This window comes from Pseudopodoces humilis, chromosome 7, assembly GCF_049639895.1.
Source record: "Pseudopodoces humilis isolate 2021_Gansu_Grassland_sample_001 chromosome 7, ASM4963989v1, whole genome shotgun sequence".
In the NCBI taxonomy this organism is placed as follows: Eukaryota; Metazoa; Chordata; class Aves; order Passeriformes; family Paridae; genus Pseudopodoces; species Pseudopodoces humilis.
The window spans coordinates 39,835,526-39,859,062 of record NC_142206.1 but is presented as its reverse complement, the minus strand read 5'-3'; the positions used below and the strand labels follow the sequence as shown (position 1 = coordinate 39,859,062).

General features: G+C 52.2%; 2 protein-coding genes across 7 annotated transcripts in view; one reads left to right on the top strand and one right to left on the bottom strand.

The window, feature by feature from the left end:
- Positions 1-2,817: 2,817 nt before the first annotated feature.
- Positions 2,818-12,329, bottom strand: VRTN (vertebrae development associated). Of its 3 annotated transcripts, none has more exons than XM_088058292.1 (2): positions 12,233-12,329; positions 2,818-8,803 (listed from the first exon to the last, which is right to left on the bottom strand). In XM_088058292.1, the coding sequence occupies exon 2, from the start codon at positions 8,800-8,802 to the stop codon at positions 6,775-6,777; it is 2,028 nt and encodes a 675-aa protein (XP_087914418.1). In that variant the 5' UTR covers position 8,803; positions 12,233-12,329; the 3' UTR covers positions 2,818-6,774. The 3 variants fall into 3 exon arrangements, with proteins under 3 accessions (XP_087914418.1, XP_087914417.1, XP_087914419.1); XM_088058291.1 differs by lacking the exon at positions 12,233-12,329 and adding an exon at positions 11,371-11,486; XM_088058293.1 differs by lacking the exon at positions 12,233-12,329 and adding an exon at positions 10,043-10,334.
- Positions 12,330-20,258: 7,929 nt separating this feature from the next.
- ABCD4 (ATP binding cassette subfamily D member 4) overlaps positions 20,259-23,537 on the top strand; it is a 15,731-nt gene continuing 12,452 nt past the window's right edge. For 3 of the 4 annotated variants that reach the window (XM_088058040.1, XM_088058041.1, XM_088058039.1), the window contains exons 1-4: positions 20,376-20,458; positions 20,554-20,678; positions 20,796-20,923; positions 21,120-21,259. In XM_088058040.1, the coding sequence (XP_087914166.1) occupies positions 20,412-20,458; positions 20,554-20,678; positions 20,796-20,923; positions 21,120-21,259 (440 nt within the window). In that variant the 5' untranslated portion in view covers positions 20,376-20,411. Of the gene's footprint in view, positions 20,337-20,375; positions 20,459-20,553; positions 20,679-20,795; positions 20,924-21,119; positions 21,260-23,537 lie in introns of those variants that run through there. The other variant, XM_088058042.1, reaches the window with a different exon arrangement.

The window sequence follows — 23,537 nt, the reverse complement described above, 5'->3', positions numbered from 1 at the left end:
TTGGGACGGGGCAATGCTGGATCTCACTCCTCTTCCCACAGGGATGAGGTGAGAGGATGGCAAAGGGGAAAGAAACTGGTGCGGTTTGTGGGGGACTCAGAACCCTTGTGGGACACTGTCCCCAGCCAATGGGATCCACTAGGACACCAGTCCTCCCACACACCCCCAGCCAACCTGCCCCTCCTTGGGGTCAGCCCCAAGGTGGGTGATGTGGAAACTACCAGAGCAGGATATGGGGTGTCCTTTCTGCTGTACTCCCAGCATCCTCACTCCCTGGGTGGACAAAGCCCCTTGCAGCGGCAAAGCCACCATCTGCTTTTCTCACCAGAACCCATCAGTGGGGTGGGATTGCAACGATGCTGGCGGAGCAGAAATGCCTTTATTTCACCCCCATCTCTCAGCTGGAGGATGGTGAGAACAGGGACACAGGGAAATAAAAACAGAGTGAGTCCTTTGGCTCACTTAATAGCATAGTGAGTGTTCTCCCTTCACAGTAATCCAGTAAGGAAATAGCTGATTATCTGAGACAGGGTAAATTTTTATTTCTGTCAAAAAAAACCCCTTTAAAATTCATGTAGCAGTGCATCTCTTCACCCGGTTTATCTTCTCCTCTTTGCTCCCCAAAAACAGCCTGCAGTGGAGAGAGCATGGGGAAGCACAGCCTGTGGCAATGCCGTCTCTCCTGGGGCTGGCAGGGAGGATTTTTGCAGAGAGAAGCCAATTAAGAGCTATCACTCAGGCAGGCATAATCTGCTGAGAAATCAGGAGCTTCATTACCTCTCTTCTCACTACACATGCAGGCACCAGCTCACTGTTCTAGACTCTGGTAGCCACATGTGCCAGAACACACTGCTGGGGTCAAGCTGTCCCCATGGGGCAAGAGGACAAGTGCTGTCAAGAGGGGACAGAGCACCTTGCTGAGGACAAGGCATATGGTGTCTCCTTGGTCACTGGTGAGGAGCAGGGCTTGCTGTGATGCCTCTGGAGGGCTTGGTTAGTGAGGGTGGCACAGGAGGGTGTTGGCACCACTCTCCACTGGTCATGTGTCCCTTGTGGTGCTAAGGAACTGTACCAAATTCAGTCCCCTCTCCACTGTTCCACTCTGTGTCCTGGTGGTGTCCAGGCACAGGGACATTTGGGGACCACAGCTGCAGGTGTGCTGCTCCTCTGAGCTGACCCTGGTTTTGCTCTAGTTGATGTCTGGGCCAGATCCCAGAAGCAAGGAAGGCCTTTGCAGATGGACCACAAATGCCTTTCAGTAGGTGTAACTTGAAGATGCAATTTAAATCTTCTCAGTGATGGTACTTCCAAAGATTTGGAGACTCAAGCCTAACTGGTGTCAGAAGCACCCAATTTAGGAATTCCTAGGCCAGACAGGGCCTGTGTCTCCCCACCCAAAATCAGCAGAATCTCCCCTCAGGCCAAGAAGATGGTGCTGCCCCTTCAGCTATGCCAGAGGATGGATGGGATGGGATGGGTGGTGGAAAAGCCTCTCTTCTACCCCCACCCTGCTCCACTTCTGCCCATTTCTGCTCAGGAGCTTTTCTGGCTGTAGGGCTGGGCTCAACTTGCTCCCATCCTCTGAAGGCCTCCCAGCAGAAATGCCCCCACTCTGCAATTGCTCTCTCTACTTTTGGAGACACAATGCTTAACCAGTTTTTAATCCTTTCAGTATTTGCTGACTTCATTTTTAAATTAATCTTATTGCTTAGTCAAAATATCAGGCAGGATCAATCCCAGTTTCTCATAGGAATCAGCGCAGACAGAGCGCTGCCTTCTCCTGGCACAGAGAGGTGAGGGACAGCCCACTGGGCAAGGGGTCCTTCCTGCCACCCAGGCAGGCTCCCTGCCCAGACTCACACAGTTACAGAAGTGCCATGAAGATATGACTTTATTCCAAGCACCTGAGTTTGGCAGGATTGTGTGTCCATCCTGCCACAGCTCTCCTACCTTTCCCAGCACTACAGTTACTGAAGTGATGGAAAAGGGATGGGGAGATCAGTAAAGGAAAGATGCCAGGGGAGAAGAAATGAAATGCAAAGATAAGTGCAATATCTGCTGAAATGCCATCCTCAAAATAGTTTATCAAAGTCTAGGCATAGGCACCAAACTCTTGACAGTATTAGGCTAGGAAAAGAGAAGTTTGCTTCCAAGAGTGCTTTCTAAGTACCTAAGTACTTCCTCCAAAACTGAAGTATTTTCCAGGTGTTGACTGTGCTAAAATAGCCTTACACATCAGTTTACTTGTTTTCTAGAAGAGGAAAGGCTGGAAACACCACATCTGGAACTTGGCCAAACTGCTGGGATGGAACCACACCAAGAGTTATGAGGTGGGGACTAGTCCAAGAAAGCTAAGACAGATATTAATGGGCTGTTTATATTTTCAAAGATCAGTTTGGCTGGAGGGCCAGATCTTTGCGGATCTATATGAGGATTGATCTTTCATATTTTCACTAGCAAGCTGGCATAGGAAAGAGGGGTATCTTAATGTCATTTGCTAATGAGACAAATTAGGAAATTGAAATTTTGTTTTCAAATACAGACAAAAGTTTCCAAATTTTCAATATACATTATATTTTCAGTAATATATTTTCAAGTACAACAAAAATTTTGTTTTGAAATACAGAAGAAGAGTAGAGAAACTGGGCTACCTTGAAGGCAGGAGTGGTGGAGATGGGATGAAATGCAGGGAAATGTGATGAGGTGTTGCCAGCAGGAATTGCTGCAGCAGGCAGGGAGGTCCTCAGCTGGCAACAACCAGGAAAAGGCCTGAGCCATTGCTCCAACATGAAAAAGGCAAATCTGATGTTTGGGTAATTGGTTCAGCAAAAAAATATTCATGAAGCATAATGGCAGGGCAGCGATGGGCCACAGCTGGACTCCAGAAGACATTTTCAGCCACAGCACATGAGATGAATTTTAATGGAAAGGAGGCAGAGCAGGTGGTGGAAGAACAGGGAACAGGACCTGGCAGTGGCTGGCGTAACCTGCTGGGACAGAGGCAGATGGCTCCCTACAAATATCCCTGGGGCACAGGAGGAAAAAGATCCTGTTTGAACTGAAGTGGATTGGCAGCACTAGTTGCCTGTAGTCTGGACCTATGGAGGGAATTATGCAGGGGACTGATAAAAATGATCCCTTTTTTCCCTCTTTTTCTTCTCATCTTTTTTTCCCTCCCCACACAGACATTCTTGATAATAAATTGCTGCTATGCTTGTCAGCTCGTGAGCAGTTTTGAATGGTGGCTCTGGCTTCTCCATCTTCCTGCTGCTGCTACTTCTCCACTCTGATGATCCCAGCAAAGCAGAGGAGCTATCCTGTGAAATGCGTCCCTTTTGCCACATTGATATTGCTCTTTGCACCAAGCTGCCTGTGCAAAATCTGGAGGCAAAGCCATGCTTGAGCTAACATGTATCAGCAAAGTGCCCCAAAGCTTTGCTTAGGCATCATCAACTGTTCCCACAGCACCTGGCCAGGCTCTGCTGCACCCCACTGCCCACCTTCCCCGCTCCTCCCATGGATGAAAATGAGATGCCTTATTGGCATGGCAGAGGAGAGCCCTAAATTACAGGTAAGCAAAAGGCTGGTCCCCATGTGCTTTGCAGCCCCTCAGCCTCTGCTTTTCAGTCACCTTTTAATTTTTATCTTTTCTGGAGTCAATATTTTTAAGTCCCTGTCTGTGAAGGAGTTTAGGTGACACCTGAGCTAAACCCCACTGCCGAGGTGCAAAGGGAGAGAATCACCATCTCGTACCTGGCAGTGTGATGTGGAACAGCAGAACCTGCCTCAAAGGCATCCCCCAGCACCAGCTCAGTGTGAGAGCAGCATGACATTTACAAATCAAGTGCTACAATTTCCCCCCCCCATTGAAGCTCTGCTCAGCCTCAAACAACATCAATAATGAGCAAGCACCACCACCCATTTAGGTGGTGCCAGCTGGCAGCAATCCAACATGGCCTGCTCCCAGCAAGGCATAGGGAGGGACATGAATATTATTTCACCCACCATGCCCCACCCAGGCATCCAGCTAAGGCAGTAAAAACAATACACCTAGATCTCTTCACCAGACCTTCTAAAAATTGTCTTGCAAAGGGTTGGGGAACTCAGAAGAGATTGATCCTGCAACTAGCCAGGTGTGATGCATGCAGCACTCCCAGTTCAGGGTGAGTTGTCTGATGTGAAGCAGAAGCCATTTCTTCATCCTGCAGAGCACTGGGCCCTGCCACAAAGCACCCCCCAGGCTCTCCGGGTGCCCAACTGCCCCCAGCAGTGACCACCACCCTTCATGCTGTGCCCTGCTGATGGATGTCCCAGCCCTGCTGTCAGGCACAATCTGCCCCAGCCTCACAGCCACCCAAATAGGGCCCATGTTTGCACCCACTGCCAGAAAACCCACCCTCCCTGCTGTTTCCCTTGGCTCAGGCAAGGCAGGGAACATTCTGGGGGTCTTCCATCCATTGCCACAGCTGCTGCTACAACCACTGCTGCTAAAAGCAGCTATCTCCAGCCTCCAGCAGTTTGGAGACATAGGTAATCTTTCTGGAGTAATTACCAGCTCACTCCCTTAGAGGAGTTCATGGATGAGTCCTCCCGGGCAGCTAATTACTTCAATTACTTCCTGACACAGAGCCCAGGGCTCTCTGCAGCAGCACACAGCACTGCTTGGCAGTTCCCTGCTCCTTCTGTGCTTCCCTTCCCAAAGCAGCAAGTGCCCCAGAACCCCTCCTCTGGGACCACAGAGGACATGCTGGTGCGGGTGGGTGGTGGTGAGATCCTCCCATTGCCAAGGACAAGGAGCTAAACGGTTTCTCAAGACATGCCCCAGGTGCTTGTTCAACATGGCTGCCTCACCTTAAGGGAACCCTGAGCACCCCTTTCTCCTACAGGCTTATGCAGAAGAAAGCTCAGCAGAACTTTCTAGCATAGGGCTCCCTCTGCCTAGGAGGCTCACAGGGAGTGAAGCCAGCCTATGTTAGGAACAGGACTGGGCCGTAGCAGCCAGTGACAGGTTCCAGACACCTAAAGGAAAAACAAGTTATTTGCAAGCAAGCTTGGGAAGAGGGGGTGTGACAGAGCAGGGGGATGGATTTGGGACAGACACACCACCTGTGTATTGCATCTCCTCATAACATGGTCACCAAAGCTCATAATGCCCTGTCAAAGGCCTGAGAGTAAGACAAGAGTCAGTCCTGCTGACTCAGGAATCCACCTTGTAAATGCAGAGTTTGGGAAGCTCTCCCCCCACATCTGTAGGTTGCTCTGACTTCTGACAGCTTCCTGGGAAGCAAGACCAGGTACTGCAGTTGTCAGCACAACCCTCAGTGGTACCAGCCAGCCCTAGACATCTTACAGCTTAGTCCTGCACAGCCATGCTGACAGACACCACAGGAAAACTCGCACACTAAGGGGACGAGGGCTTTTGGAGTCAGGCAGAGACCTCCTCAGCCTTATGCCTCAAGATGCTCATGGGGCAGAGGTGCAAACAGCTGGTTTCAGCTCCCAGTACACCACCACCACTTCAGGGCAGCACCACCAACATCTCAGACATTGTCACTGCTGTCACACAGGGCTATCTATGCATACTGGGTTTTCTCCAGCCTTGCATCTGTTCTGGAAGGCAAGCCTTAGGCACTTACCAAGGAGAGCACAGCTCCAGCCAGGCCTCTGGAGAGGAGACATCAAGCAGCAGACACTACCCACCAGGAACCAGAAGAAGACCATCTCAGGAGAAGGGATTGAGGTGTGTACAGGCTCTCTGTGCCCATTTGAGTTTTAGAAAGCAGAGATGGAGGGGAAACCTTGCCTAGAAATCATGCAGTGAGAATGAGAAACCACACAGGACTAGGAGTGGAAGAGTATTTATTGCTTTGGTTTTTTACAAGTGAGAGATAGGCATCCATGCTGCTTGCAGCACAGCACAGGGGATGCAGGGACACTGGGAACACAAGTTGCAGTCTCTCTGCATTCTCCTAGACATCAGGGAAGAGAGACCCTAGAAAAGGCAGCTGCCAGCTGAGAGAATGGTTTGTATGGAAAGTTATTGCTACAAGACCTGGAAGGTCAGGGACAGCTTCTCCAGAGCCTGCAAAAGGCACTGACTCATAGCTTAGCATGCCCAGCATACAGATTACAGTGAGGACACAAAAAACCCTCATCTACCAGCCTCTGCTCCATCTAGGAAAGATCAGGTCAGCCACAGACTGGTATTAAAAGCCAGAGCTTCGCTCACCCCAAGTGAAGCTTTTATTGTCTTTAGCTGGAAAAAGCCCAGACCAAAGATGCTTCTTACATAAAGCTGAGCACTCCCAAAACCTCTCCTCACCTACAGCTGAGCCAGAACTACTCTGCGCACTGATGAGATGCTGTGGCACCTCCATGCTCATCCTGCACATCCACATTACTCGTTCAAGCAACTGCCACAACAGAGAGACCTTCACATCCTCCATCTCATGAGGCCCAGCAGCATCCCATGACATGGCACAGTACTACCTCCCTTGCTCATCCTCTGAGCACAAAGAGAGGAAAATTACCTGGCCCCTCTCCCTTGGGATACTCAATGCCTTTTCCTTCCACTCCTCCAGCCTCTGGGAATAGGCACTGTGAGGATGCTCCCATACCTGACTGAACCACACAAAAAAGAACGCCAGAGACTAGGAACAAAACAAAACCAAACCAGAACAAAAGTTAGCAAGGCCCCCAACCTGGGCACCCCACTAGAGAGCCAAAGGGCACATCAGCAGAGGAGCTGTGGCCAAGCAAGCTGGCAGCTGGTGCTCAGGCATCCACCAATGTCAGCCCATCGTGCAGAGCACGCTTCCACATGTAATAGGTGGAACGGGCTGTAAGCGGGAAGCGGGCACTGAACTCTTTGTAGGTTGGGAAGGTCTTCGACTCAAAGCGCTGCTGCAGGAACAGCTTGGCCTGTGCCTTGAACTGGGCAGTGGCAATCACATCCATCACAAACATCCGGCTGTTGGCTCTCTCCGACATGGCATAGCTCGAAATGGTGGTGTTGCACGGCATGGCAGGCACTGGCTTATCTATGTGCTTGGTGGCTGCCTCCAAATGGCACTGCGATTTGAGGCCTGGCTCTGCTTTTGGAGGTGCCAGGGAAGCCACATGGTTCAATGGCAGGCTGGAGCTGCTCCACGGCAGACGATGCTGCCAAATGGTTTGGCCACTGCCCTTCCAAAACCAGTAGGCTGTGGAGGAGAGAGATGGATAGCGCAGGCGGTACTTGCAGAACGGCAGCTGCCATTGCTGGACCTGCCTCCTGGCCACATCTCGCAGCTGCTTTCTCCAGCACAGAGAAGGATGGAGCTGCAGGAGACTCCTGGACGCTGACCGGTCTCCATTCCGTCTCTTCCTAACAGGCACGCTGCTTGGCTTCAACTGCAGGAATGGCTTTCCTATAGCTAGAGTTTTCTGGTTATCCAAGGGTGATTGGGGGTGTTTGAAGTTGGGGTTCTCCTTGATTGCTTTTCTTCGCCAGTTATAGTAAGTGGACCTGGATATGCCAGGGAAGCTGCGTTTGAAGCACCTGTAAGGCACCAGAGTGTTCATGGAAATGCATTTCTCCAGGTAGGATTTGGCTCCTTGCATAAAGATTCCTGCTTGAATGGGATCTAGGGAAGGACTTGAGGATTTTAAGCTCCCCTGTGGATTTGCTGGCTCATTCACATCAGCCTTTTTTGGGACAACCCTGTGAAGTTCCTGCAACCTGTGGGCCTCAGACTGAGCAGAGGCATCACCATTGACCATGCTCTGCATCTCATGCTTCCAGGCATAGTACGTGGATCGGGAGATTTCTGGAAACATTTGTCGGAAGTGCTGGAGGGGGATTACATTGCCCTCCTGAAAGCAGGACTGGAGGAAATGTTTAGCTGCAAACCTGGCAGCCGCTTTCTGCCGGTGTTCACGAGACTGGCGCTTCCAGCGGTAGAAGGTGCTCTTGGTAATGCTGTAGCGATCACGCAGGTTGGAGTAGGTCAACTGGGGGTCACTGTTCAGCAGCTCAAGGGTCTTCATGGGCTGGACAGGAGGCTCTGGTGAAGGTATTGTGGGTTCCAGCTCCTCCAGGCCAACCACAGCCACAAAGTACTGCGCTTTGAAGACTTGCCGGGAAAGCTGCTGCCCGGACCACATGATGTGTAGCGTGGAGGTTCGTGGGCCGCACTTCCTGGGCCGGATAAGCCGGTTAAAATAGGGTCGGATCTTCAAGTTGCTCATGGGATAGATGGAGTAGATGTTACACTGCAGTACTGAGGCAAGAGCATAGACATGCCACATGTTGGCAAAGGTTCCAGGAAAACAGGTAGCTTTGATATCAGCATCAAAGATGGCTTCCAGGATAGCCATGGGGAGGCTGGTCATCTCTGGGGTCTCCTCAGTGCAGAGGGAATAGCGGGCAGCCTGCAGCATCACTTTGGAATCAATCATGCCATTCAAGTAGTATTGTTTGTGCAGCAGCATCTCCACCACAGTACGCACCTGCAGCTCCAGGCTGAGGCTGGGGTTGCCCCAGAGCAGCACACTGGCAGCCTCAAAGAGGCGGTTTCCCTCACCTTTGCAAACGAGAGGCAGCATGTTACTTGGGGCATCCTCAGGATAGAGGCTCCTGGCTACCCGGTCAACCTCCAGCTCCTCTTGGAACTGACTCCCACAATAACCAGGTAGGGAGAAAGATGACAAGGTCCTCTCTGCCTCCAGTGCAGCACTGGTGAGGCCCTCCAGACCAAAGCATTCAGTGGCTTCTTGTAGCTCCTGCAGCACAGACTGCACCAGCTGGTGCCTCTGGATCATCCTGAAGGATGGCAAAAAGAAAGAAGTCACTGGAGATGAAGTGCACCCTCCAGACTGGCAGCAGCCTGGCCTCCACGTCCAGCTCCTGCCCAAAGGACAGGATGGGGAAAAAAGGTAGAGGAAAGGCTACCATGCGCATTCCAAGGACTAAGGAGGAAGCCTCAGTCCTCACCAGGCAGACCTGGGAGTGATACATGGGCTCAGCTTGCTCACCAGTGACCTCCTGTGGGCAGCACATGTGGCACACAGCCTCCACTTGTCTAAAACTAAGGAGTGACCTCACCCATGGGGTGGGAAGCCAGGTCACCTCCTGCCACTGCATACCTGGCTTTGGGTCTGGCATCACCCCTACACCTACCTCTTCCAGTAGTAGTTCCATCATTTCTGTTTTACTACTCCCCTCCCAGCACCCAGAGAGAAGAGTTTCCCTCAAAAGGAAAATGTTCATCTCTGCAGGAAAGGACCTGTGACAGAACCACCCCGAGTGAGGCCATAGATGCACCTGGCTCAAGCTGTTCAAGCTCAACAGAAGAAGGGGAAAGGAGCGTGTCTTCTCCCTCAGAGCAGGGCACTGCAGCTGCACTCATTTCACACACCAAAAACTGCCACAGAATCTGGGAAGGAAGTGAGAGCCAGCCCAAGCCATGGCTACTGCTGCTTGGGCCGACACTAGATGTCACTTGCTGCTCAGCCGACACACACCACCAGCTAAGGAGAAGGCACAAAAGGAGGGCTTCCCCTAGATGAACTACCAGATGAACTTTTGAGGCAACCCAATAGTACAGACAGGGTGCAAGCACTGAGTGGGTATTTCAAAGTCTTTATGGAATGCTCCTCCTTGCCTGAGCAGGTCCCAGTCCTGTCCTACCTCCCCCTCTGCATGCCAGTACCCACTCATGAAATACGAAGGGCCAAACCTGCACTGCCCTCTTTGTCCAGCTTTTGGATTCCTATGTGGTTCTCTCTTCACCACTCCAGGATCTTTCATGATAGCTACACAGCTCTTAGCTTCAGCTTCATCAGTGCAGCCCTCTTCAGCATCCTTTCACTGTCAGGCTCAGGCCTCTCCCCAGCTAGCCTACTCTCTCCCTCTTGGGCCAGTTTTCTCCTGGGGACCACAACACCTCACTCAAGAAGCCAAATCTCCTCTATTTTCTCCTAAGCTTCATTCTCATATCATGCCTAATACGTACAGCATCACTTTACAGCCTGCTCAGTTCACAGCCCAGCCAGAACTCACCTTCTCTCAACACTTCACAGTTATCACTATGCACTCAGTTCTCTGGGGTACATGAGGAACAGCAGAAGCAGGAAAAGCAGCAGCTTTGCAGTAAAGCAGATGTCCTGCCTGAACTCTCACAATTTTCAGCCTTGCTGCAGAGGTGATTATTAGTGCTGTAACATCTGTGGCCCCTGGCCATGACCAAACCACATGAGGTGCCACAGAATCACATGGATACATACAGGCTCTTCATCACAAGAAGCCTCTGTGCTGCTGCTGCCCCTTGCCTTTAATCAGATCACAGGTAGTCACCAATTGCATCCCTTCCCCTGCTCCAAACTCCTCCACAATCTCCTGCATGTCAGAGGCCAGAACATTCTTACAGCTGCTCCCACAGCTGTAGGGCATCAATTACTAGAGACAAACACAGGAGAATGCACACAGCTGTGAAGCAGAGAAGATTAAACTAGTCCTAAAATCCTGGCCTGAGAAGGTATGGAATTGTCACTTCAGGTCAGGTCTACATTGTTATTTTCCTAGAAGTCTGTAGAAATTTACAGTAGTTTATAGATATTTTGACTAAGCCTATGTTGAGTGACATGTGCTTGAGAAGCTGAAACAAAGACACTGCTCAGGGCAACTTACAGGGCTGACAGAGCCCAAGTCCTCCCTCTCTGTGGTCTGCCAAATGCTTTAGGGGCCAGCCACCTCCCCTTGCAGCAGCCAAGGTTTGCTGAGCACTATCCTACCAGAAGAGCCAAGAAAAGTAAGACAGACTTTTTTCTCCCTGAAGAGGTTGAGGATATACTTGACACAGGCTAGAGAGCATCAGCAACAACCCTGGTATTTCTGTCCTAGTGGGCATTTCCCACCCCCTTATAGACTGGGGGAGATAGAGAGAGGGAGAGCTGGAGGCACAGCTTAATGGCCATTAATCCTTTTCTTCAGCAATAAATCTACAGCCTCAATGTCACTGTCAGCTCTTGCTGCCCAGAGCAATCTTAAGGCAAAACCCACAGCTGAATCAGCAGCAGAGAGCTCCTGGGGCAGGTGGAGAGGCGCTTGGCTAAATCAGAAGCAGAAATCAGACAAGTTGGGGTGCTTGGTGCATGGCCAGATCAAACCCAGCAGCTCTCGGCATAGAGGACCTGATGCAAAGGGAACACTTTTCCCTGCACACCCACCCAGGGAAGCATGCTGAACACTACAGACAAGTGTTCACTAAACTACCTCAGCACCAAGAAGTAACCAAGGGAGCTTCTCGCTGCTGATAAAAGGTTTTACCTAACCTGGCCACTTTTGCATCGTAACAGATAAGGAAACAGCTGCAGGTCACGTTCCCTCACCTAAACTGATGGGCTGGTGGCATCCAGTAGTGCAAGTTCCCCCAGCCAGTCCCAAAAATGCTCCCACCAGCAGGAATCCAGGAGACTTCAGCCCCAACTACCCAGGACCCCTGGTACCTCACAGGAGCAGGGTTATCCATGCACTCCAGCCCACCTGGGTTAAGTGGCTCACTTCTCAGCCCCAGCTGTGGGTTCAGGCCACCCCAGTAGTAATGGCTCTCATTTGAGAGAAGGATATTTGAGCTACCAGGACCGTACAGCAGAGCACAGAAGTGGTAGTCTCCAGGAACTGTCTAGGCTAGAAATATCACCGGAGGAGCTCCAGGGGTGAGCAGCAAAGGCAGCAGGATGCCCGCTACATCTGCCAACATCCACACGTCCCCCGAAGCTCAAAAACGGGGCGTCGCTCACCGGGAGAGGGAAAAGCCTCAAACCCATCTTAACCTAGGCCGAAGCGCTGCAGCCAAACCCGGCTTCGTCCGCCCCTCGGGCGGGGGCACTGAGCGCTCGGGTGCGAGCGGCGCCTGACAGACACCCCCAGCCCCAGGCACCCGCGGCTGCTCACGCCTCCCCCGAAGGCGGCGGAGGTGGCTCTGTGCGGCTGCCCCGCGACGGGGACGGCCCCGCACCCCGGGTGGGAGCACAGGCGGCCGCTCCCCTCGCCAGGAGACAAAGGGACACACAGCCCCGGGCCGGGGGAGAGGCCGCCGGTGCCCGGGCAGCTGCCGAGCGGAGACCGAGGGCAGAACGGGACTGGACGCCCGGCCGGAGATGGTGCCGCCACAGCGGGACAGCCCGCGGGTTTGGAAGGGATGGCGAGGAGCCGCGGCCCCGACGGCGCCCAGCACGGCTCCGCACTCACCTGACTCCGCGGGTCAAGTCACGCCCAGCCCGCACCCTGGGCCGCCCCGCACCTTTAAGGGCGGCGGCAGGAAGCGGCGCGGAGCCGCGGCCGCCCCGGTGCCAGCCCCGCAGTGACCCCCGGGAGCGGGCGGCCGCGTGCGGCGCCGGGCCGGGCCGACCCGGGCCGGGCCGCCCCTCCCCTCCCCGTCGGCCCCCGCCCTCCCCTCCCCCCGCCAGGAAGCGGGCCATCCCCGCGGCCCCGGCCCAGATGAAAGCGGAGCGGGCCGGGGGTCACTTCCAAAGCTAAAGTGATAATGGCCATTGTGCCGCCGCCGCCGCACTTAAAGGGCCCGCCGCCTCGGGCCGCCCTGTCCCGCTGCGCCCCGAAGCGCCCGGGCACCCTGCGCCCCGAAGCATCCTCTTTCCCCACACCTCGCCCGGGCTTGCAGACCCGTGGCGAGTGGCGGAGCCCCCTGGGGCCACGGGGTGGGAGCTGGGCGCTTGCGCGGGGCACCCATCGTGTCCCACGGGGAGCAGGCAGGTCCCAGGTGAGTGTCACTCCAGCCCAAGGGTTGACACAGCCTGTATGTCTGCTTCCTTCTCCCAGCTCGCTCCTGATGAGGCCACGGCCCTTCTCTCCTGTTAGCTAGGAGATGTCCTTTCCTCTTCTCCTTCCCAAGTGCTGTCCTTTCACCAGCAACGAGAGGCTGGTGGGAACCCTGGGTTCCTAAGGCAGATAAAGCTGCCCGTCTAAACCTCATTTGTCTGTGGGAGGCATCCAAATAACAGAAACCTTCTCCCTATCCTCAGCTCTAGGCAGCCTCCTGGACAGCCTTACATCTGCCTGCTGGTGCCTGGGCCCGCAGTGGAGTTGTCTTTCTCCCCTTTATCTCTGCCCTGCTGCCTCCTCAGCCTAATCTCGGGGCCGAGGTCCCCCTCCTTAACTCCTACTCTCACAATGGCTTCATCCTGTCTCTTGGGCATCACGTGAGGCTGTGCAAACAGCCAGCACATCAGGCACCTTGCTCCAGCATTGCTAAGTTGCCAACACCACCTCCACCCTAGGGCCTCTTCACATCTCCAGAACTCTAGAGCTTCCTCCAGAACCTGTCTCATCCCAATCTACACTATCCCAAAACAGGAATCCAAGGAGCCCATCTGGTCTTGGGTGTGGGGCCTGGGTCCATTTCAATGACAGGGGTCATAGTTTGGTCAAGAGGGAAGAGTTGGGATCTTTGCTAACTGTGTCAGTGCTTTATGTCCCCTGTGTGTGTGGAGCTCTGGTGGCAGGTAGTATTTACTTTCCTCTCCCTCTCCCCAGCCTATCCCTGGGGACCAGCCTGAAACCTGCCACAATTGCCCAAAATCCAGTGAGGGGCACAAAGTAACTCCTGATGCAAAAGATAGCAAGGGCTTCCTGCCCCAGATGCCTCTGCCCTTGGGGAACCTCACTGTGGCACTCATTTCTGCTGCAGCATTTGGCAACGAGAGGGCAGGAGGGCTCACAGAGACACCATGTATAGGATTCCTGTGCAATTCAAGAAGCGACAAAGATATTTCAAAGAGTAAATGTGCCCAACTCCCTCTCTTGCTGCCTTCCTTTCCACTGTAGTCCAGGGACAAGCATTGCCACACAAATCAAGGCATACCTCCACTGCCCAGAAGCACATATCCCAGAGCATTTTTTTCTACTTCTCTTGTCTCACATTTGATCCCAGGAATGCAGGGGGAGGCCAGGCAAGGAGGGTTTGACCAGAGGAAAGGGCTCCCTGGAAGCTGTGGACTGGCTGCTTGAGAGTCCTCCCAGCCTCAGTTAGGAGTCATCAGCCCAGGTGACACTGAACAATGGCCTTCAGGACTCAAAGAGGTCACTCTCACTGGACACAGAGAATCTATAGTGCAAGGAAGAGACACCTAAACCATTCCCTGGTGAGCTTTATCCCCTTCAGACAATCTTTCAAAGCCAGCTCCACTCTCTCAACCTGTCCAATCCTGGCTCTTTTCCCCTCTGGCAGGCTGGTGTTCATATCCACAGCTGCTGAGCTTCCCTTCTCATCCTTCATCCTTTTAACTTCTTCGGTTGCAAATGCAAAGCGGTGCTCACAGGGCAGTGAGACACTGGTAAATGCCGGAGTCAGCAGGGTCAGTGATTAACATAGGAGCTGGAAAACACACAAAGAGACAGCTTGGGCAGTTCTGTTATGCAGATGACTGCACACACCCGCCTCCAGCTTATAAACAAGTAGTTAGCATTTTTCTGTTCCTTGGAGGAGTTCAGTGGGGGACCAGAGTGCTTCCTACTTTGGTGCAGGATGCTTCAGCATTATAACCATGAAGACCTTTGCAGTTTAGCTATGGCTATCAGAAGCTTTTCTGTCTGTTGCATTTTAACCTGCCTGCTTGCAGCCCATTCTCTCCCAGACAAGGCTCAGAGAAAAGGTGCTGGGATGTCCAGCTGTGGGGGGTCTCCAGGGCACCATATTACCAGACATGCTGTAAGGCAGGTTTTACTGGTCCAAGGTTGGGCACAGAGACTTCTCCCAGGTCAAGAGCAACCTCTTTGTTCAGCAGTTCCTTCTTGTTGGAAGGATGGAGAAAGGATGTCTCAAGGACCTGGTGCTGAGTTCTTGTGTAATAAGACAGGGTTCTGTCTGGAATGTGACAGTCTTGACAGTGTCACACGTGGGGTAAACATTTAAACACTCAGCTATCCACCCTATCAGGAAAGTTCCCCAGTCCCACCTAGGGGACCTCCAGGAGTGGAGGGAGTCAGAGCACCCTACCTACTGCAGGGCTGTCCAGGGTGGACCAGATGAGACTATTCAGATAGGATATAGCTGAAACACCTGGGCAGCCAAATGCCATTTGGGGCAGGTCAGGCTGTGGGCCAGTTGCCAAAACCACTTCTGGAGCTGGAAAAGACTGACCCACACTACTTTATAACCATTTATGATCTATACATGGGCTAAATTGACATGTCTGTCCTCTTCAAGCCATTGCTGGTGCCCTGGCTTCTGTTTTTTCCACCTTTCTCCCTCCAGAGCATTGCAGAATTAGAATCTCTCTGGGAAGTCAGGGGAGATGGGACTGTAGATGGGCTGATGGAAATGAGAGCATGGGAGCTTTTAGGAGGGACCTAAGTGTCTACCACCTTGTCTGCTTTCTCTCCTGTGCCTGGCATTGCTCCACAAAGAAAGAGCAATGAGCAGAGCTTGCAGCCTGAACTGGCAACAGAAATTGGGTTGCTGCAGCTGCAATATGCCCACCAGTCTTAGGAAGAAGGAAGTTCAAGGGGTTCTGGTGAGATATTGCCCAAGAGGGACCTGGAAAACATGAAGTCCACCAAAATTTCTGTAGTAACTGGTTTACTGTGAATGACAGAAGCCCTGTTTTGGCATTCACATTATCTGGTACTTCTCATCCCAGACCTGAAACCATCTTTGAACCCACTGCCTCATGTCTGTGCTGAAGCCCTTAAAGTGATGCTCAGAGAGCAATGATTGGGCTCTGCAGAGAAGTCCTGTGAGGCACCCTCCAGTCTGTGCATGCCTGGGACAGTGCTGGACACTGGCAGACAGGTCTGCTCACATCATACTGAAAGGGAAAGTAACAAACTATAGGAAGTTTTCAGCCAGGAGTAGCAGAGCTGGAGTGATTGAATTATAAATAAGAGATGATGTGAGGGAAAAATCTATTTAGTGGTGCTGAAGTGAGAACTGCCAGGCAGGGATATTCAAGTGCAACAGCCTCAGCAAGGGAGAGCAGTTAAAAGGAGTGACTTCAGCTGAGGAAAAAGGGCAACACAGACGGCAGAAGTATTTGGCCTGAACTTTAAGACAGCTTAAGGGCAAGGCCCAGCCAGGAGTGGACTCCGCCCAAGGGAAGTGGTGAACTTGCCTACACATTAGATCCCACTTTGGACAAGAGACTGGAGGCCCCTAAGTCTCTCCCACACCCTACTGTCCTCTTCCTTTGAAGTGAATCAGAACTCAGGGTCGTTCCCCATAGTCCAGCACCCATCAATGCCACCTTCTTCCCATCCTGCAGAAAACACTAAGGGCTCTCATTGCTGTTCTCTCTCCAACTTAAAATAACTCTTTGTGGGACCAGGGGACATCAGTGCTGTCTCCTGAGAGCCACTCCCTGTCCCTCTCCTAATGGTTACTGCTTCCCAGTTCATCTTCTGGGTCATGTTCAGCACTGACCAGTCTAATGCACCAGGACACACAGAAGAGCCAGGTCTGCCTGCCCCCTGCCCTGGTGTACCAGAGCCTTGAAAGTAGGTCCCATCTCTAATTCACCTCTACTCATCTCAGGGCTCTTTTCCCTTCTGGCTTCTGTACAACTGGGCTCCCTTTTTCTTCCCATTCTTTGAGAAGGGAGGGAAAGTTTGAACTTGGTGTTGGCACTGTGCTCTTGCTCCACCAGGCTTCTGTGAGGCTCCCAGGTGCACAGGAGGAAATTAAATGTGAAACAGCAAGTGAAGTACCATAGCACTGAGCAAGGACTAGGAGTCCTGGCAGCATCCTGTGGTCCTGGCCATAGGTGGAAGAGTGGGGGAGAGCTGGAAACTGAAGGAGATTCAAAGTCAAGATCAAAGCATTTCCCTCTGAAACCCTAACACTCTCCTTCCCTCCCACTTGCACATAAAAGCACTCTGCCCTCAGCTGGCTCTTCTCTGGGGAGGGTGAGTGGAGGAGGGGTCCCTTTAACCCCTTTTTTTTCCCTGTGTTACTAAGTCTTCTCATAGGTGAAATGCTGAAAATCCTTGACCTCTCCTCCCAAATCCTGCTTCTTACCCAAATCCAAAGGGCCCAAAACTGTTTTGATGACTATGAGTTCATGGCAGACCTGGCCTGCTTTGGGGGTGTTACCAGCCAATGCCAGCATGGGGGAGATGCAGCAAGTAAAGCCTTTGAAGTGTACAGTAGAAAGACACTGTTAGAGGCAAAGCACAAGGAAGGAGGATTGAAAAGAAAGCAGAGCAGTTTGGCCCACAGGAGGGGGAAAGGCTAATTAAGACACACAGTGTGGAGAAGGAAAAGGAAGAATCATTAAGATATCACAGCAGGAGCCCGTGGTGCGGCTCCATGGAGGTTTAAGCCATGCTGAGCCTGGCCTATGCTGTTTGCTCCCCCTCAGTTTCCCATTCCCACCCTCTGCTTTGGGGTGGCACAGGAGTGTGAGGGACTCAAGTCAGTTCAGCTTGCTGATCCAGCTAAAAATAAGCTGTTTAGCTCACACCCTAATAAGAGACAGAGCTGAAATTCAGATGGCATTTTTCACAACCCCTTCCTTATTAATGATCTGACACAGGGCTAAAGCTTGTAGGTGATCCCACACTGAAGAAGCTGCAAGCTCCAGTGGGGACAGGTACCTATGAGGAGACTAGAAGTTGGAAACATGGGCAGGAAATGGTGGATTCAGTTTTGGAAAGCCCAGGAAGGGGATAATCTTCTGGCAGTGCTTCATTACGCAACATCACACAAAGCCAGCAGCATTAAGACCTGGGAAAGAGGGAAGAGCTTCAGATTCAAGGCTGCAGTTTTGTGTTTCTCTCTGTGATGACAGAAGCTGCTGCTTACTTCAGAGAACACCCAGGACCATTTACTACACAAAGGCAGTGAAAGATGGGTCTGTCAGGCTTCTCCCTGCATCCCAGCTACAGGCCAGCAGGCAGAGAGGGACCACAGGGTAAAAAGAAACATAGAGGGGCAGTGGGGAACGATGTGAGTCAGTGGCTGGGAGGCCCGGGATGCAGAAGGATCTGGCTCCCTTCACTGGTCCAGGGCAGGGCAAAAATGCATGAAGCAGGCAGGGGAGGATGGGGGATGGGATATTTCACACCTAGCAAGCAGGAGCAGATGGGGCTGCGGTTAAACACCACAAGGAATTAACTTGCACTGCCTCAAGGAGCCCAGGACCCAGCCAGCCAGGCCCAGCTCTCGCTTCCCTGGATTCATGGCATACACTTTGGTGACAGGTTAGCAATGTAAAGGGGGTTTCTCTTGGGTCTGTAGCTAGTCAGGGAGCTGAGATATGGCCCTTCAGTGCAAACAGACCCATAAAACTACTCAAGTTGTGATTCCCCAGTCCTTTCCCAAGCCCTGCCCCCAGGCACACACTGAAATGGCCATGGTGTTTGCTGGGGGAGAAACGTGAGAAGTAGAGCTGGAGTGCTGTAAAAGATGTAAATGTTTCTGTGCTGACAGCAGCTGAGTGTCTAGGGCACAGCCTCGGAGGGGGGATGGAGAGGCACCGAGAAAGCAGTTCTCTTTTGTTCTTGATCTTGGCTGCCTTAGGAGGGTTCCCAGGAAAAATCGTGAAGCTGATACGCCAAAGGGAGCTCACAGCGTGTGCTTTATCAGTTGGAGGTCGTGGGGTGCCAGTGACAGAACAAAGGGAAGGGAGAAGGAAGAAGTAGGAGGGCGGGCTTGGGATAGACAGTTGTGGCCATCTCGTCTCTGTGTTAGATCCTCTGATTCCCCTGGTGCTGGAAAGCCTTTTCATCAGTCGAGGAGGGAAGGGAAGGCATATCCCCTCATCATAAAGTGGACAACACTGGAGGAAACAACAGTGGAGGAAAGGATTTAGTTCAAGCCTGGTAACCACTGACAAGGTGACACACACAATTGCCACAGCTGCCCCATGAGAGGATGTGACTGCCTAGGAGCAACCATCACCCAGGTCTGATGCAACAGCTGAGAAAAAAAACCCCATGATTCTTTTAACATAAAAGTTAGTCATCAGTGAGGTCAGGTTTTCACAGGGCTGATCTCTGCCCTCTGAAGCTTAACCTTTAGGTATGACTGATAGCATTGTGAATTCCAAAAGAGCTGAGAGAAGGGAGATGAGGGCAAGGAGAAAGGGGCACTGCTTAGAGACAAGGCCATTTGCTGAGGAAACACACTGATGTGTCTTCTTTCATCCCTGGGAGCATATACATTGATTTTGTGAAGTGTGAAGTAAGAATTATCTGGACCACTGAGCAGATAGCAGCAGAGCAAAGATGAAGGAGATGAGGATGAAGGAAGAGAAGGAGGGCTGGGAGGCATGGAACTGGCAGAAGAACAATGCTACTAGGCACATGGGAAGAGGGACCCACAGGGTATGTGCAGAAGCCCAAAGGCTCTGCAGAAGAAATGGCATCAACAGGATGGTAGGTAAGAGACACACGAGTAAGGAAGGCACGACAGCTCACAGGATCTCTCATCTCTAATCACAAGGCTTGTCCAGAAATTTACTTTTTCTGAAATATTTCATAAGTTGGACTTTTGGGTTATGAAACCAGATTCCAGCCCAAACCTGAAAAAACAATTTGTTGGTTTCTGTATTAAAACTGGGGTCACTGAGAAGCCAGAGAGGGTCCATTCACTGACTCAGCTCATTGCTGCTTTCTTGAAGTCCCTCACTCTGCCTGGGCTTTCGCACTGGTCCATTCCCGTTCCTGGAGCAGGGTGAGGAGCACACACTGACATTCACCATCTTAATTATTCATAATTAAACATTCACGCTGGGGATCGCTTCCTAATCCCAACGTCACGGCTTGAGAAATCCCCTGCAATGGCCGCTGCAAGTTGTGTGTCCTTTGGAAGCAACCCGAAACTTCACTGCGCACCCCAAAATAAGACGCATGTGCAGAATTAGCACTGATACGTCTTTCTTGTCTCCCCTGTAACAGGAGGCAATATCTGCTGCCCACGGCGACTGTCCCTCAGCCTCTGGGATCTCCAGAGGGATCAGCTCGTGTCTGTCCAGCTCCTTCATCAAGAGAGGAGTTAGTGCCCGGGTTCTCCGGCCCTGCGGCCTGTGGCTCGGCCCTGGACCCTGCCCGGCAGCACGGTCGGCCGCTGTGAGCAGGCGGGCGGGGAGGAGGTGAGGGACTCGAGCGCACGGACCGCGTCGGGCCCGCCACCGCTTCCGCCCGCCCGCCTGGGCTGTGAGGGGAGCGCGCGCGGGGGGCGCTGTGCGCGCGGCCGGCGCGCCGTCCCGCCAGGGGGCGCCCCCGCTCGGCGGCGCGGCAGGGGCGGGGCTGGCGGGCGGGATCTCGGTGGTGACGCCGCGCGCGGAAGCGGCGGCAGCGGCGGCTGTGCCCGGGCGGGGCTGATGCAGGGCGAGGAGAGGTGATGAATATTCATGTAGAGCGCCCGCGGAGGCGGGGCTGGCCCGGCAGGTCCGGTCCGGTCCGGCGGGCGCCGATGGCGGGGGACAGCGGCAGCGCGGGGGGCGCCGGGGCCGGCGGGCGGTGAGGATGGAGCAGGCTGGGCCGGGGCGTGACGGAGGGGAGGTGGGGTGGGACCCCCGAGCTCACTGCCGGTCCCGCGTCTCCCTCTGTTGCAGGGCTGGCTCCCGGCTGGACGGGCTGTTCCTGCGGCGGTTCCTGCGGCTCCTGGCTGTGCTCTTTCCTGGGTGGCCCTCCCCGAGCACCCTCATGTTCCTGACGCTGCTCGGTGTCGCCTTGCTGGGTGAGCCTGGGTAGTGGGGATGGGGGTCTGCACCGCACGTCTGCTCCCTGTGGTCCCCCACTTTGCCTTGTCACCGCAGTCCATCAGTTCCTTCCCCTGCTTTCCTTTCTCCTCCAGAGCAGCTAGTTATTTACCAGGTCGGTGTCATCCCCAGCCACTACTATGAGGTCCTAGGGAACAAGGACTTCTCCAGATTCAAAACATTGACTGCCGTTGCCGTGACTCTGATCATTGTGAACTCCACGGTAAGACCAGAGGCTCACATGTCTTGAGAGAGGAAGGGAAAGCTGCCTGTGGCTCCTGGCATGATCCTGACCACAAAGGGTTCAAGTCTGACCATGCCCTGGATCACTAGTTACAACCTGCTAATTTTTATTTAATTTTGAAAAAAAATTTGTTCTCACTTATATCTCCCCATCCATCTCTTTGCCCTTGTTCCAGCTAAAAAGTTTCGACAAGTTTATCTGCAACATGATGTATGTGAACTGGAGGAAATCCCTCACTGAATATCTCCACAGCTGCTACTTCCAAGGCCAGGTCTACTACAGCCTGCACGTGCTGCATGAGGACATCGATAACCCGTAGGCTGCCAGCAGCTTCTTTCAGTATCTTGCTTGGCTTCTCCTGGGTTGCTGCACACCTTTTCCTGACTTCTCTTTGTCTCTGGGTAGGGGCTTGAGCCCTAGAAGCTTTTTCCATCTAGGCACAAATCTAGGCACTCTCTTCTACCCTGGTGGGAGGCAATACCTATTGCTGGGAATGCCTGTGACTGCTGTTTGTGATGGTTTTAGGGGCAGGATGTTTCAGTTGCAAGGCAAGTGGATGGCCATTGGAACAGGGATCTAGTGCTGCTATAAAACACACAGTCTGCAAACTCAGTCCTTGACACTGTGTGATGTTACAAAGGGCCTGGCTGGAGTCAGCAGTGTCTCTCCTTTCCTTCATGCAGCTGGTGTATTAGGACAGTCCCTGTTCTGTTTGAACTTCAAACACCAGAATCTGCAGCTGAGCACAGTCCAGCTGAATTTTAGTGGTTTGATAACCCATGGAAGCCACATCCAGGAAGGGCTTTGTTTTGCACTGTATGAGGGTTGCATTTCCCTTTCCTGTTCCTAGAAAGGAAGTGTCAGTGGTGACCTGAAATATAAGAGGAGGAGCCTTCAGTCTCCTTGTGGATCCCAGCCCTCACCCCTAAGAGGTCCCACTCCAGTTTGCTTTGTGCACTGTCCTGCCTACTGCAGAGCTGTTGATCTACCTGGACTGTGCAGCAAAGGTCGAGTGTGCTTCCTCAGAGCTGTGTGTGGACCTTGGCCTTGCAGCCTGTCCTCGCACACAGGGCACTGCTGTCAGAGTTGCGCACTGTGAAGAGCTAAAAATCCTATGTTAGACACCATGTGAGAGGTTACAGAATCACAAAATATTCTTAGCTGGAGTGGACCCATGTGGATCATTGAGTCCAACTCTTTAAGTGAGTACTCCACACAGGGATTGAATCTGTGGTATTATTAGTGCCATGCTTTAACCAGCTGAGCTAATCTCAGTATAGAATCTCCCTAATTCTTCCCCCTCCAGAATTTAAAGTTATTAAGTACTAGCTGAAAAAATAGAAATCAAGGGAGAATGCTTTCCAAATAATGTGTTGTTATACCTTTGCTTTGAGACTCCAAGCTCTCCTCTGCTAGAGTGGGCACCTCTGGTCTAGTCACTGCATTGGTGCCATTTCCCATGTTGATGGCAAGAGAGGAGACCATGCCCAGGGTCATAGTCTGTCTTGCAGGGACTCCTAATTCTTGCTAATAGTGGAAACTTCAAGAAACTGAAGCAGCTTCTGCACCTCTGCTGCCTGTTGCTGCTGGCTGCCTGTCCTTGCTCCTTCATTGCAGAGCAGGATGGTTTGTATGGCTGCTGCAGGAATGCTGGGTATCTAAGGGGGAATAGCAAGCAAGGAGAGAGGTCTCAGCTTGGGTCAAACAGCTCTACCTCTACATGTCTGCCAGTAGGTCATCATTATCAAGCTGATGCACCTCCTGGTTGCCGTTTGGTTTACTCCCACTATCATTGAATGTTCATTTCTGATAGTGTTTTGCAGTGGCATGCAGTTGCGTGGAGAGGTTAAAAGCCCATGTCTGTCACCAGGGCATGCAGGACTTCCCAGGCAGTGCAGCACATTGAAGCCAGAAGCTGTCTTTTTCTTTGGGGGTGTGAGGGGAAGCAGAGGACAGAAGACCCTCACCATGATTATGCTGCTCAGGTTTATTTTTAACTAGGGAACATGTTCACATTGTGCAGTGAAATGTAGGAGACAACTGGGTCAGTCTGTTCTCCTGACCTTTTCAGACCAAATGTGTGGGATTACTGTGGAGTGTGTTTCATTACACCTTGCTTCTTCTCCAACATTCAGTCTTACTGTTTAGTGTGGATTTGGTGCCACTGCAAAAAGTCTCTTCATCTTGCAATTCCTTGATGAGAGTTTTTTCTCCGCACCAGGTACTTAGAGGACAAACTAGAGCAACAGAAACCTATTATGCAAACCAAACTGAGTGTTAAATGCATGGAGTTGTCCACTTTGAAGGAATGAAGAGTGGGTTCTGAGTGGCATACAAACACTGCCAGCACCTAGCAGGGAATTTGAGTTGATGCTTTCATGTGTTTCTTGTGTTTTCATTACTTGTTACTTAATAGCTTGTAAAAAGCAATATGCTTCTATGAGACAATAGCACAATTTAAGTTATAATTTTATGGGACTATTCCAGTCTGAGGAAAGGGAAAAATTATGACTGTAGGTCAGTCAGGGTGAGAGCTGCCCCAGAATTAAATCCATTGCTGTTCCAGAACTGCAAAAGTGTTAAAAGATTTATG

Coding starts and splice junctions, on each gene's coding strand:
- VRTN (XM_088058291.1), bottom strand. CDS start 11,393: ATGCCACCAGCCCATCAGTTTAG. Junction 8,804..11,370: donor CCACCAGCCCATCAGTTTAG/GTGAGGGAACGT, acceptor GCCATCCTTCAG/GATGATCCAGAGGCACCAGC.